Source organism: Leptonychotes weddellii, chromosome 8 (assembly GCF_054177405.1).
Source record: "Leptonychotes weddellii isolate Sample4059 chromosome 8, ASM5417740v2, whole genome shotgun sequence".
Taxonomy (NCBI): Eukaryota; Metazoa; Chordata; class Mammalia; order Carnivora; family Phocidae; genus Leptonychotes; species Leptonychotes weddellii.
In genome coordinates this window covers 30,800,074-30,814,854 of record NC_138376.1, presented here as the reverse complement: position 1 = coordinate 30,814,854, position 14,781 = coordinate 30,800,074, and the positions used below count along the sequence as shown (strand labels likewise).

General features: G+C 43.8%; 1 protein-coding gene across 1 annotated transcript; it reads left to right on the top strand.

Moving 5' to 3' along the window:
• Nucleotides 1-1,457: 1,457 nt before the first annotated feature.
• Nucleotides 1,458-10,624, top strand: TREM1 (triggering receptor expressed on myeloid cells 1). Its single transcript, XM_031023614.2, has 4 exons — nucleotides 1,458-1,593; nucleotides 4,768-5,124; nucleotides 6,735-6,948; nucleotides 10,225-10,624. The coding sequence occupies exons 1-4, from the start codon at nucleotides 1,470-1,472 to the stop codon at nucleotides 10,328-10,330; spliced, it is 801 nt and encodes a 266-aa protein (XP_030879474.2). The 5' UTR covers nucleotides 1,458-1,469; the 3' UTR covers nucleotides 10,331-10,624.
• The last annotated feature ends 4,157 nt before the right edge of the window (nucleotides 10,625-14,781 follow it).

The window sequence follows — 14,781 nt, the reverse complement described above, 5'->3', positions numbered from 1 at the left end:
GATCCTGGGATTGAGTCCCGCGTCGGGCTCCCTGCTCAGTGGGGAGCCTGCTTCCCCCTCTGCCTGCCACTCCCCCTACTTGTGTTCCCTCTCTCTCTGACAAATAAATTTTTAAAAAAAAATTTTCAACTGCTGATAAATTACTGAACACTACATCTGAAACTAATGATGTACTATATATTGGCTAATTGAATTTAAATAAAAAAATTTTTTTTCACCTGGGAACTTTCTTGGTCTCACTTCATGAATTTTTTTCTTGCCCCTGTTGGGCTTTCAACTTCCAATTACAGATTTCTTTTCAGATCTAGAAAGTGTTTTTCTTTTTAAAATTGAGGTATAATTGAATTACAACATTATATTAGTTTCAGGTGTACAACATAATAATTCAGTATTTGTATTTTTGCAAAATTATCACCACAGTAAGTCTGGTTAACATCTGTCACCTACATAGTTACAGAATTTTTTGTGTGTGATGAGAACTTTTCAGATCTCTTAGCAACTTCTAAATATGCAATATGGTTTTCTTCAGTTGCCATACTGTACTGAAAGTATTTTCTTAAATATACATTTTTATCCTCATTTATGACCCACTGTTCCATGTTATACTTCAAAAACATCTCTTATTTTTATATTACTTATTGGATTTCTAGGACTTTCCCTCTAATATATTTCTGAGCTCTTCAAAATGTCGATATTCATTTTACATTTGGGAGTATTTCTGAAGTAAATCTTTTCTGTTATTGATTTTTCACATCGTCAAATCTGCCTTGTATTGCTTCTGGTATGGAAACTGCTAAATTTTTCTTTCTGTCATCACTGTCCTGTCCTATATTGCCCTGTTTCTAAGTTTATTCTTGTTTAATGGCGGCCATGTCCTCTCAAATCATTTAGGGGGCTTCCTACACTTCCATGAGCTCCGAAGCCAGGTCTATGACAGGAGGCTGAGGGCAAGTGCAAGGTGTGGGCCATCCGGGTGAAGAGGGGGCAGGCCTCAAGTCAGAAAAAGCCAAGGGAATCAGGGTGGAGTGGGGGTAGGGACAGGTTGTAGAAAAAACATGTATGTTGGGTACAGTACTGAGCATTTACCATAGGGACCCCCAGTTCATCCCCACAATAACCCTAAAAGTGAGGCATTATTATCCCAACCTGTCCCTCCATGTACCTACACTGAACTGGATGGGAATGGAGAGCTGGCCTCAGGAGAGCAAGGTGGCCCTCTAGTCCCCTGACAATAGTGACACCTTACTTTTGCTCACACCAAAGTATTATTCTCCCTAAAATTTTGCGAGGTTGGCTGAAAAGGTAATTGTCATTATCCCCAGAGAACAGGAAACTGGAATTCAGAGAAGGCTGACACTCAAACCCTGTCTCTGGATTCCTGTGTTGTCCCTGACGTCTGGAGCCAAGACAACCAGTGACGAAAACAGCGTCAGCCTCAGCACCTCCCAGGAATGACTTCATATCCTGTTATGCAACTTTCTGGAGCCTCTAGGTTAGAGTGTCCCAGGCACACCAGCGGCAGCTGGGGCTGGTGCACACAAAGCATGAGGAAGGCCAGGCTCCAGGAACTTCTCTGGATGCTCTTCATCTCAGGTAAGGTGAGGAAGAGGCATGAGCAGGTGAGGTCTCTGCCCAGAACCTTGGGGATCCACCATGAGAAAAGCTTCCCTTCTCTTTGGAAGCTCCAGGGGATGTGGCCACCCAGCATAGAGTCAACCAGTAGACTTGTTAGACTGTGTTTCTCTACCCAAACTTCACAGAATCAGGAGAATATATAGGCCCTGAGAACAGAAGTAAAAGGGGTGAATTAGGGAAACAGGATATCTGTGCATTTTGATGTTGGCAAAGATAAGCACAAGTCTAGGTGGGAAAATGCTAGAGTAAATCTAAACTTGATATGATCCGAAATAATTTTGCTTGAGTTTGAAATTTTGTTTTCTTATATTCCATCATGGTGCTTTTCATGTGACTTCCATTAACCCCCAAAGACATAAGTCATTGCCCCGGAAGTCTGTTATTGCTGAGGAATAGCAGAACAGAAGTGAAGAGAAGGGGCTTGGTGCCCCCTTTCCTGGGGGCTGTGACTGCAGACCGACGTGTCTGCTGGTGTTGGAGGGTGTTGTTGCCCTGACTTGATGGGTCTGCCCCATTGCCACACCCTCACTTCTCTTGTTGTACAGCTCACACTTGGATTAAAGATGGAAGCATTTGGGGCTTTGGCTGTTCCTCCTCCTAATCCTTATGCATAAATTGGGAAAATAACAAGTGAAAAGAAGGGTTTGCCTTGGAAAGACTTGAAGATTACAGAGAAAAGGTACTTTCCAGGAACACAAGGTTGAGCAAGGGTACAGACACTCGCCTTGCAGAGCCTGCACACACATAGCACTTTGAGTCTGCTTGGAGCTGGGATGATAACCCAGATGGGCAGATAGGAGCTTGGTTCTCATTTGCTTGTGTTGTATTCATGTTTTTCCAAAGCAGAACTGGGAGAATATGGAGGGTTGATGCTTGTGTACTGATGTGCGAGAAAGCCAGTGGTATATATTTTATTGTGTCCTGTGAGGGTGGTTTGGGGTAACCTAAAAACTCCCTCTAGCTCCTGTATCCTAAGGAACAGAATCATTAGGTACCTATTCAGGCGTGGGCTGGGACTGCTCTCATCTCAACCAGATAACTGCCTTGGGCAACATAGCTCCCAGGTTTAGAGTTGAGTTCGGGCTCAGACTATCCAGGCTTGAATCCTGACTACCACTTTCTATTGCGGAACTTTGGGCAAATCACTTAATAACCTCTGGCTTATTAAATAACCTTTCTGGGCCTCGCTTTCCCTATCTCTGAAATAAGACTAATGGCAGCATCAACCTTAGAAGTTCTGGAGCTTAAATGATAAAGTTAGGAAGATTAAATGAGCTAGTACTTTTAAACACTTAGCAATACGAAGTATTTGGAATTCTTTTCTTGCAGTCATGCAAGGAATTGTGCACACATAGCACTTCAGCGCTGAGTTCTTGCTGTTTCCTTTCACAAGAGATAGGCAAGTTTGTGCAGAACTCATACTCCTGTAACTCCCACTCTCTTCATCCACTTGGGCGGCTATCATAAAATACCATAGACAGAGTGGCTTATAAGCAATAGGTACTTATTTCTCACAGTTCTGGAGGGTAGATATTCAAGATCATGCTGCCATTTTGGTTGGGTTTTTGTGAAGGCCCTCTTCCAGGTTGTGGACTATGGACTTCTCACTCTGTCCTCCCAGGGTGGAGGCGGTGAGGGAGCTCTCTGGATCCCTTTTATAAGGGCACCAATCCCTTTCGTGGGATCAATCATGACTTAATCATCTCCCAAAGTCTTCACCTCTTAACACCATCACCTTGGGGATATGGATTTCAACATAAGAATTTTGCGGGGGGACACACACACTCTAACCATAGCATCTACCTTGGCAAATAATTTATCTATAATCTTTACATTAATGTTACAGAGGGTAGAGAGAGGAGGTGTTTGTCTTCCTCAGAGCTCAGCACAGTGCCTGGCACACAGTAGGCTCTCAGCCACCAGTTGATGAATGAGTGAATGAATGAGTGAGCCAAACTTGGCTTAAGACAGCCCCCAGTCTTGGCTCCCTTGTTTCTTGGAGGGGAATTCCTGACCAGAATTCAGAGGACTTTTCAAGAAGCTTGTTTTGGGCACCTGGGTGGCTCAGTCGTTAAGCGTCTGCCTTTGGCTCAGGTCATGATCCCAGGGTCCTGGGATCGAGTCCCACATCGGGTTCCCTCCTCGGCGGGAAGCCTGCTCTCCCTCTCCCACTCCCGGGGCTTGTGTTCCTGCTCTCACTATCTCTGTCTCTGTCAAATAAATAAATAAAATCTTTAAAAAAAAAAAAAAGAAGAAGAAGCTTGTTTTCTAGGTTTCCTTAGAAACTGCAGTCTGGTCCCAGAAGAACTGGCCTGGTTTCTGGGCTGTGATGATAGCCCAGGGACTCCATTAAAGGGGCAGCTGTTGGCATTTTTCAATGGGCATTCTCAGAACTACTGCCCAGGGATTAAATTGTGTGTGTGTGTGTGTGTGAGTGTGCAGTAGTATTAATAATAGCAGTAGTAGTTGTAGGTAGCGGTAGCCTGATCCACAGTTTGACCCGACATTACTGTCCAGCCCATTATTTGGTGTTCCATGGAAGAAAGTAACCCAGGCTTGAATGGATAGACCCTGTGGATAAGTTATAGAGCTCTGTTGTGTCCAGCCAAAAACACAGATCTAGATCTTATTTCCACTCAAGTTGGCCTTCCCCTTGGCAAAGCTCCTTTGGACCAGACCAGAATTGATCTCTTTCCCCTACTCTTTCCCCTAGCTGTTTGGAGGAATCACTGTCTGCTACTATCATGTCTTCACATCCACATTCACATCCACTCACCCTGTATGTCCTTCTCTATAATTTTCCCTTCCATAATACCCCTGTCACTCACGGTCTTGGTACATGTCCCATGTTCTGCCTCCAATCAGGCAATTTTTTTCCTCTCAAAAACAATCACTTATGAAAGTTTGCACAAAGCATGTGTGGTCTAGCTCTTGGAGTAAAAGAAAAATTACAGTAAAAAGATCTGGGATCTAGTGCTGGCTTGCAGGGAAGGTTGCATGTTCTCTGGAGGCCTTGAGGACCTCATCTGAAAAATGAGCGGTTGAATAAGAAAAAGAGGTTGTTTCTCTCTTTTTTTCCAAAGAGAAGAAAACTATTCCTCACAGAGTCTAACTCTGATTCCCTGCTTACAGAACTCCAAGCTGCAACCGAACCACATGAAGAAAAGTATGTCTTAGCAGCAGGAGAGACCCTGAATGTACAATGTCCCTTCTCCATCCAGAAGTATGCCTATAGCCAGAAAGCTTGGCAGAGGCTGATGGATAGAGCGGAGCCCCTGACACTGGTTTTCACAACGAGTGTTTCAGGGACTCCCAGTCAAGTCCGGATGGGCAGGTACTTCTTAGAAGACATCCCCAGTGAGGCCATGCTGAATGTCCAAATGACCAATCTTCAAGTGGAGGATTCAGGACTGTATCGGTGTGTGATCTACCACCCTCCCAAGGACCCTGACATCCTGTCCCCCCTTGTCCGCCTGGTGGTGATTAAGGGTGAGTGACCTGGAGGAGGGTAAGAGGAGGGGGAAAGCCAGCCCAGGTGGTGGTATGGGTGGTGGTGGGAGCACCCGCAGGGCTGTGGCTCAGGATTTCTAGCAAACTGACCTCTCCCAGAAGCTCCTTGTCTTTCATTTGAGGTCCTTGAGAGGCATTTGGTCCAAAAGTAAGAAGGGGCTTCTGTGTATGGGATTCCTTTTAGGGTAGCAGAGCTTAATTTGGGGTACTATTGTAGGAAGTAGGGTACAGTGAAAGATGAGTGGTAGACTTGGATAATTTAGTCTCATACTTTAGGTTTCCAAATGGAAGTCATTTCTTTGGGAAGCCTTTGTGATCAACTATTCCCTCCCCCCCAGTACATTTGATGGCCTTCCTGTGTGCTTCCAAAGCAGTGCTTCTCAGACTTTACTGGGGGCACAACCCGCCTGGGGATTTTATTTCAAAAGCAGCCTCTGATACAATAGGTCTAGGGTGGGACCTAGATTCAGCATTTCTTTCCTTTTTTTTTTTTTTTAAGATTTTATTTATTTATTTGAAAGAGAGAGAGAGAGAGATCACAAGTAGGCAGACAGGCAGGCAGAGGGAGAGGGAGAAGCAGGCTCCCTGCTGAGCTCAGAGCCCACTGTGGGGCTCGATCCCAGGACCCTGGGATCATGACCTGAGCCGAAGGCAGATGCTTAACCATCTGAGCCACCCAGGCATCCCGTAGATTTAGCATTTCTGATCTGCTTGCAGGTGATGCTGCTGCTGAGGCTGGTCCATGGCTCCCATTTTGGATAGCAAATCTCCAGGGCTCACTTTGTGTCCCCCTCATAGATGATGCTGTCCCATTGGGTAGTAGTGGCCAACTTACTTACCTACCTCCAATGCTCATCTGTGAGTACCCTGAGGAAAGGGCCTGTGCCTTTCTCATGTCTGTATCCCTAGAAACTAATGTACTGCCTGGGACAAAGTAGGACCTCAGTAGATGTCAACTGGAGAAATTAAGGAAGGAGAGGAAAGGGAGGAAGGTTCAAGTTTCTAGCACCTGGGGAATCCTAAGCCTAAGGAAGACAAGGCTCATATGCAATATATTAATAAAAGACAATTTGAAAAGCAATATGCTACAGGTTCACGCGAGGGTGAGGCAGAGAATGGTACAAGGTAAAGTAATCAGGGAATTATTCTTGAAGAAGGTGGAAGCATATGGATAGGTGAAGAATAGCAGGCCAGTGCATTTCCAGTGATAGGAATCACTTGAAAATTCCATTTCCCCCTTCCCCCCTTCCCCACCTTCCTCCCTCCTTCCCTCTCTCTCTTCCCTTTTCTGCTTTCCTTCCTTCTTTCTTTTTTCCTGCCTCTGACCCAGGCTGATCTCACAGTAATTCTTTAATCTTAGCAAAAGAAAAACTTGCTTCACGAATGGCCATGTTCATTTCCTTCCTCAGTTTCATTTACCCTGCCACCTCTCCAACCATCCAACTTTCCTTCCTTCCATCCAAACACCCTTCCTTCCTGCCTCCCTGCCTTCCTTCTATCCATCCTTCCACCTGTCTATCCACCCACTCACTTCCCAAAACTTCATTCATTAACTTAACCATCCGTTTATCCAATGTGCTTTCTTGCAGATCCTTTAGGCACCACTGTCTCAGACAAGAATCCTACTCAGAACTTGGCTCAGATTTCCACCCTTCCTCCTACCACCACCAAGGCCCAGAGCACACTCCTCAACAGCCCCAAGACTGTGACCCAACTCTTACCCAAATCAACTGCTGACATCTCCTCTCCTGGCTTGGGAGTCAACATCACAAATGCGACGGATGTCACGAGATATGGTTTCAGGTCTCTGGGCCTCCTGGTTTGATTCTGAGTCCATATGCTTGAGATGTGGGGAGTGATGAATGGGGGAAAGGGGAGGGCAGGAGCAGACTTGAGTCAACTAAGTCTGGTGAAACTTTCCTGGGGAAGAAGGGAGTGGTACTAGAGTTGGAGGAAGCTGTTGGTGAGGCTCCCCCTCTCCCTGGTTCACCCTGTTTCCTTGCATCCTATAGGAGTAAGAAGAAGGAAAGGGTGTCTTTGCTTAATTTCAGTGGGTCTCAGCCAACCTCACCAGCCTAATGGTATAGTGGAGTGAGGGTCCCTGGATTCTAATGCCAGCCAGATTGGCTAGCTGTGTGACTTTGGGTGAATCATGAACGCTCTGTGGCTTGTTTCCTTGTCTATAAGGAGGCTAGCAAATGCAGAGCTGGAAATAATAATCTAGCCCAACGGCTCTCCTCTCAGCGGCTGCTGTGTGTTAGGATTACCTGGAGTGTTTGCTTTTGCTTTGGTTTGTGTTTCATACTGATGCATGTGCCCTCCTGTAGACCAATAGGTCAGGATTTCTGGAGATGGGGCTGGTCTCAGCACTTTTTATGAGATCTTCAGAAGATTTCTTAATGTGCAGGCAAAGCTAAGACCCATTAACTTTGCATGCATACCCCTCTTTATGGTTTATTATTAAATGTTGATTTATCTCTGAATGTGTTTATCATTAAATGTTGAATTAACAGAGATATATTCATCCATATTCCCACTAATCTAACGTGTCTGATTGCCACATTCTCTTTCTAGTTTTTATTCATGTTCATACATATTTAATATAGCAGTAATTCTAATTATAAACATTGCCATTATTTTTCTATGCTAAGACTATTCTTTGATGTTGCTACCTAGACTTCATGATTATAATTTCCACAAATGCATCCTTTTCTATCAGTGAAAAAGCCATGACTTATATCTTACTTGCCTGTCTTTAGCCACTGAGATTGTTTTAATTTTTTACAGTATTGATAACTTTGAGATGAACATTTTTGCAGATGTCTTTTTTTCTTTTAAATTATTTATTCAAAGGAAATTCCCTTAAGAGAATGTGAACATTTATATTGCTCTGTATACATATTGCCAAATGGTCTTCAAAGGTTGGAAACAATTTGTGTTGTGATCCGTAATGTATAAGTGAAGCAGTTGTCACTGCAGAGATCCTTTGTGTACAAGGATTTAGTATTTGGAAAATATTCCTGCTAAATTGGACATGAACTATCACGTGCTTTCACTTCTCTCTTGCTGTGGCCTAGAAGCTCCAGGAGGATAGGGGCAGTGGCTATCCACGCACTGCCCCCCCGCCCCCCAACTGTTATTTTGTTGGCACCAGTGCCTGGTACATAGTAGGTGCTTATTAAATCTTTGTGGACTAAATAAATGCTCTAGTGAGAATCAACATTTTTTTTAAGTTACTTTGATTTTCCAGCATGTAAATCGAGAGTACCCACTTTGGCCCACATTGCTACTAGAGGTTGCATATTTTCTATTAACTTTATTTATTAACTCATATGAACTATTCTATCAGTCAGAATCCAGCCAAGGAAGCAGAAGCCACTGAGCTGTTTGAAAAAGAGATGTTTTGTACAGGGAGCTATTTGCCTAGGTAATGGAAGAAGTGAGCTTCCAATCTGGGGATGGATGGGGTTGGCCACCTTAGAGGAAGCCACCACCTCACTGTCTTAGGGTGGGTTCCCTAGAAGCAGGCAGTGGGAAAAGTCTTGTACAATGTAGGAAGTGATCCCAGGTAAATCCATCCGGGAAGTGAGACCAGGAGAGAAGGAAGCTTAGTAAGGATGTCATCACCAAGCTGAGTCCCACAGGGGGGATCTTTGGGATTCAGTCCTGCAGGGGATTTCTGGGGGACCCACGGACTTGTCTATATCAGAGGCTGGGGGAGCTGGATATTTATACTCCGAATTTCCAGTCCTCTGTTGGGGGTGGCCCAGCGGCACATGAATTCCCAGGCACTGGGGTAGGGGCGGTGGTCTGGCCGCCTGTGTGCAGCCTCAGAAAGGGGTGCATGTTGGCCCTCGAGAGTGGACACACTTCTGGAGGTCCGCGCATGAAAATGTGAAAGGGCTGGGAGGACAAGGGAGACTTGAAGGTCAAGTGAGCTGGGACCTTGGAGCCATGGGCTGAACCCGAGCCGCGGAGGGCGCTACTGTAACCGCGAGCGGCCAGGAGCTGTCAGGGGTCAACTTGACCAGCTGCTGGTTCACGTAGCTCCAGGTGATGGGGGAGAAGGAAGACAGGGAGGACGGGGCCGCGGGCCTGGGGGAGACTTCAGCGTAAAGGGGCCTCGGCGGCTTTTTATTGTCATTCTGTGAATTCTCCTTCTGCGAGCTTGCACATTCGCTTTTAAGTTTTGTATGGGCAAATGTGTTGATTTTTAAATTATTACCTTGCTTTATTCCTTAATGTGCTTGATTCTATTTCCTGGTGATGTCTCTAGTTCCCCTCCTCCCCATTTTATTTAAATCTTTAGTCCATCTTGGGGGGGTATATTTTGCTAAATGGTATAAATTGTACAAAAGATGACTTTTTCTTCATATTACGATCCAGGTACCACAAGATTATTTATTAAACAATCCTTGCCTATCTCCTGGGCTGCCTGATTTCTTAGATGCTAAATTCATACATAACATTAAGTCAATATCTGGACTTCTCTTTGTTTCACTGCCATCTATTTCTCTTTTCACCCTGTGTCTTATCATGCAGATTAGTTGTGCTGTAATCTGTTTCCATATCACTGAGCCTAGACAGACCATGCTTTCTCACTCATGGGTATCTCTTTCTTATGGTATCCACTGATGCTTTCTCAGGACTTTTAGAATCATTGAGCTAAAATCTGTAATAATTCATGATGGGATTGGGGCAAGGATTGGATTCTTCTGTTTATAGATGGGGAAACCGAGGCCAGATGAGTGAGGTGGCCCTCCCAGGAAGTAGGCCTTCCTCTGGGACTAGAAACCAGGCTTCCTTGCTGGGCCTTCTCTCTCTGCTGCATCCCAGTGAGGAAGAGGAGCCCAGGCAGCCTGCCCTTTCTCCTGGGTGCCTCTTCTGCACATGGGCTCTATGCTCTTTACTAGATCTATTTCCAGTCAGTAGTTTCAGGCAGTGGGGCACACTAAAGGCCAGGGACAGGTGCTAGAAGGGCCGAAGCAGATAAGAGAAGGGGCATGAAGGACTTCTGTAAACACTCAGGTGTGAGGCATGCTGGTGCTAACAGTAGCTTACATCTCTTCTTTCCCCCAGGGTTCCCGTGATCAGCATCGTCATTCTCGTGCTGTGTGGACTCCTGAGCAAGAGCCTGGTCTTCACTGTCTTGCTTGCCGTCACGCAGAGGTCATTTGGACCTTAGGCCAGTGAAGCCATAAGCATGACCTCTGACCTCCAGCCACATCCCTCTGGCAGTTGTCCTGGGGGAGGAGTGTGAGGGGGAAAGGAAGGAGGGGCAATGACGTGAGTTGAATCTGCAACACAGATTCTTTCTAAGGCTCATGTCCCACCTTCTCAGCCCTGCCAGCTCCCCTCATTTACACCAGTGACCGTGGGTGTGTGTTTTGCCCCCTCAGAAGAGAAGATACAGCTGCAAACATGCCCATTCCACCCATGGCTCGGGATTTGCCTTAAATAAAGACAGAGTCCAATGCTCTTCACTGTTGCTGTCTTATGGAGGTTGTGAGGTACCGAGGACACCCCCGCTAATTCTGCCCTTGTTCTTGCCCTGGGCCATAATGGTTTAGCCTGATCTGGACAGAGCTCTTACTACACAAGCATCCTGTTCTCCCTACTCTTAGGCCTTTCTCTCCTCTAGAATCAGATGTTTGGGTTTCTCTCTTCATCTGTGGCCCTCTCCTACCTTCCCAGAGAAGGGGTTTGAAATCACAGAATGAGGAGAAAACAAGACACCATGGTGAGAATACCATATTTGGGGAAGAGAAACCAAGTTAACCAAAAGGTTGTATCCTGGGAAAATCCTGGATGAGATGAGATCCAAGGCACAGGACTGATAGAGAATCTCATTTGTCAATCATGTGCATTACCGGGGTACATCTTACCCCTGGGTCCTCAGAACATACCCATGTAGGCCAAAAAGTATGCAGCTAGAAACATACCTCAGCAGAATAAAGGCCTTATATAAAAACCCCGGAGCTAACATCATCCTCAATGGGGGAAAACTGAGAGCTTTTCCCTTAAGGTCAGGAACAAGACAACGATGTCCACTCTCCCCACATTTATTCAACTTCGTACTGGAAGTCCTAGCTGCAGAAATCAGACAACAAAAAGAAATAAAAGGCATCCAAGTTGGTAAGGAAAAAGTCAAACTTTCACTATGTGTAGATGACATGACACTCTATATAGAAAACCCTAAAGACTCCACCAAAAACCTGCTAGAACTGATAAATGAATTCAGTAAAGTCCCAGAATACAAAATCAATGTACAGAAATCCATTGCATTCCTATTCACTAATAAAGAAGCAGTAGAAAGAGAAATTAAGAAAACAATCCCATTTACAATTGCACCAAAAATAATAAGGTCCCTAGGAAAAAACTTAACCTAAGGGGTGAAAAACCTATACTCTAGAAACTATAAAACATTGATGAAAGAAATTGCAGATGACACAAAGAAATGGAAAGACATTCCGTGCTCATGGACTGGGAGAACAAATACTGTTAAAATTCCTGTATTACCCAAAGCAATCTTCAGATTTCATGTAATCCCTACCAAAATACCAACAGCATTTTTCATAGAACCAGAACAAACAATCCTAAAATTTGTATGGAACCACAAAACGACCCTGAATAGCCAAAGCAATCTTGAAGGAGAAAAACAAAACTGGACACATCACAACTTTGAACTTCAAGTTATATTACAAAACTGTAGTAATCAAAACTGTATGGTATTGGCACAGAAACAGACACATAAATCAATGGAAAAAAACAGAAAGCCCAGAAATAAACCTACAATTATATGGTCAATTAATCTTTGAAAAAGGAGGCAAGAATATGCAATGGGAAAAAGACAGTTCCTTCAACAAATGGTGTTGGGAAAACTGGACAGTAACATACAAAAGAATGAAACTGGACCACTTTCTTATACCATACACAAAAATAAATTCAAAATTGATTAAGGACCTAAATGTGAGGCCTGAAACCACAAAAATCTTAGAAGAGAGCACAGGCAGTAATCTCCCTGACTTTGTCCATACCAACATCTTTCTAGATATGTCTCCTGATGCAAGAGAAATAAAAGCAAAAATACACTATTGGGGCTACATCAAAATAAAAATCTGCACAACGAAGGAAATAACCAAAAAACTAAAAGGCAATCTACTGAATGCCATATTTGCAAATGACATATCTGATAAAGGATTAGTATCCAAAATATATAAATAACTTATTCAACTAAAGACGAAAAAACCCACAAATAATCCAATTAAAAAATGGGCAGAGGACATGAACAGATATTTCTCCAAAGAAGACATGCAGATGGCCAACAGAGACATGAAAAGATATTCAACATCACTCATCATCAGGGAAATACAAATCAAACCAAAATGAGATATCACCTCACACCTGTCAAGATGACTAAAATAAAAAACTGAAGAAGCAGCAGGTGTTGGTGAGGATGTGGAGAAAAAGGAGCTCTGTGCACTCTTGGTGGGAATGAAAACTGTTGTAGCCACTGTGGAAAACAGTATGGAGGTTCCTCAAAAAATTAAAAATAGAACTATCCTAAGATCCAGGAATCACACTACTGGGTATTTACCCAAAGAATATAAAAACACTAATTTGAAAGGATACATGCACTCCTATGTTTATTATAGCATTATTTACAATAGCCAAACTATGGGAGCAGCCCAAATGTCCACTGATAGATGAATGGATAAAGAAGATGTGGTATATATATATATATATATATATATAATATTACTCAGCCATAAAAAAGAATGAAATCTTGCCATTTGCAACAACATGGATGGAGCTAGAAAGTATAATGCTAAGTGGAACAAGCTAGCCAGAGAAAGACAAATACCATATGATTTTACTCATATGTGGAATTTAAGAAACAAATGAGCTAAGAAAACAAAAAAGAGAGTCAAACCAAGGGACAGACTCTTAACTATAGAGAACAAACTGATGGTTACCAGAGGGGAGGTGAATGGGGGGTTGGGGGAAATAGGTGTTGGGGATTAAGTGCCTCTTGTGATGAGCACATAGTATATGGAACTGTTGAATCACTATATTGTACACCTGGAACTAATATAACACTGTATGTTATCTACACTGGAATTAAAATAAAATAAAATGTTAAGTGAAAAAAAAAAAAGGAAATATGTGCCTAAAATGAGACCACATGGGTAATAAGTCACTACTTACTAGCAGGAACTAAAACTAGAGTTCCTTTGCTGAAGACTAGGTGCTTCGAAGCCATATAGAATGGAATAAGGAGGAGTTCTGTCAATGTCTAAATGCCTCTTCTCCTTGTATCACACAAGAAGCAGGGATGGTGGCCCACAAATGGGACCTTTTCCCTTTAGAGCAGAAGAGGTAGAAAATACCAACTTAAATCTTTGGAGTTTGCAAGACAGGGTGGGCCTGAACACCATGGGTGAGCAAGGGAGCTACAGGGCAGTTATAGGGCAGACAGAAGGAAGACAGAGTGATAACCGAACGTGCACATAGAGACAGCCTGCAGAAGTCTAACTGGTGAGGGGTGCCTGGGTGGCTCAGTCAGTTAAGCAGCCAACTCTGGGTTTCGGCTGGGGTCATGATCTCAGGGTCGTGAGATCGAGCCCCATATGGGGCTCCACACTCAGGGTGGAGTCTGCTTGACATTCTCTCTCTCTTTCTGCCCCTTCCCCCGCTCTCTCTTTCTAAAATAAATAAATAAATAAATAAATATTTTTAAAAAAGACATCTAACTGGTGAAACCAAGAGGCAACGCACAGCAGAGGACACAGCTGAGGTCATAGCAGAAACAGTCAAAGGGTCTGATCACCTGTTAGAATTCTGCACCCAATTCCTGTGTGTGTGTATGTCTTGGGAGGGGGTGGTTTTCCCACACCAACAAGCAATTCTTGGACACCAGCTGGGTGTCCTGTAATTTAACTCAATTCTGATACTATCTACCCAAAGATAACATCAGATTCCACAGATTGAGGGCTCAGTTCCATAAGACTCCCCCTCCCTGTCTTTAGATGCCATTGGAGAGCACTTTTGCTTCTGACCCATCTACTATAGAAGTTACCAGTAATCCCCTCCTTGGGTTCCATTAATTTGTTACAGCAACTTGCAGAACTCAGAGATATTTTACTTACTAGTTTACTGGCCTTTTATAAAAGAATATTAAAGGACATGAATCAACAGCCAGATGAATAAATAAATAAGGTGAGGTCCTGAACAAAAGGATTTCTGTCCCCATGGAGTTTGGAGCCCAACACAGTGGCACATGGATTCTGGTTTCCCAGCCTGGAAACACTCTGAACTCCCTCCTTTTTTTAATGGAAGCTTCATTACATAGGCATGATTGATGAACGCATTGGCCATTGGTGACTGATTCAACTTCCAGCCCCTCCTTCTTCCCCAGAAATCAGGGGGTGGGGTTGAAAGTTCCAACCCTCTTTTCAAGGTTGGTTCCCGAGACAACAGCCCCCATCCTTCTGGGATTTCCAAAAGTCACCTCAATGACAGAAACCCAGGTGTAGTGGAAAGGGGCTTGTTATGAACAAGACACTTATGTCACATTTATGGCTCTGAAATGTTTTCAGGAACTGAGGACAAGAGACCAAATATGACAAAGGAAGC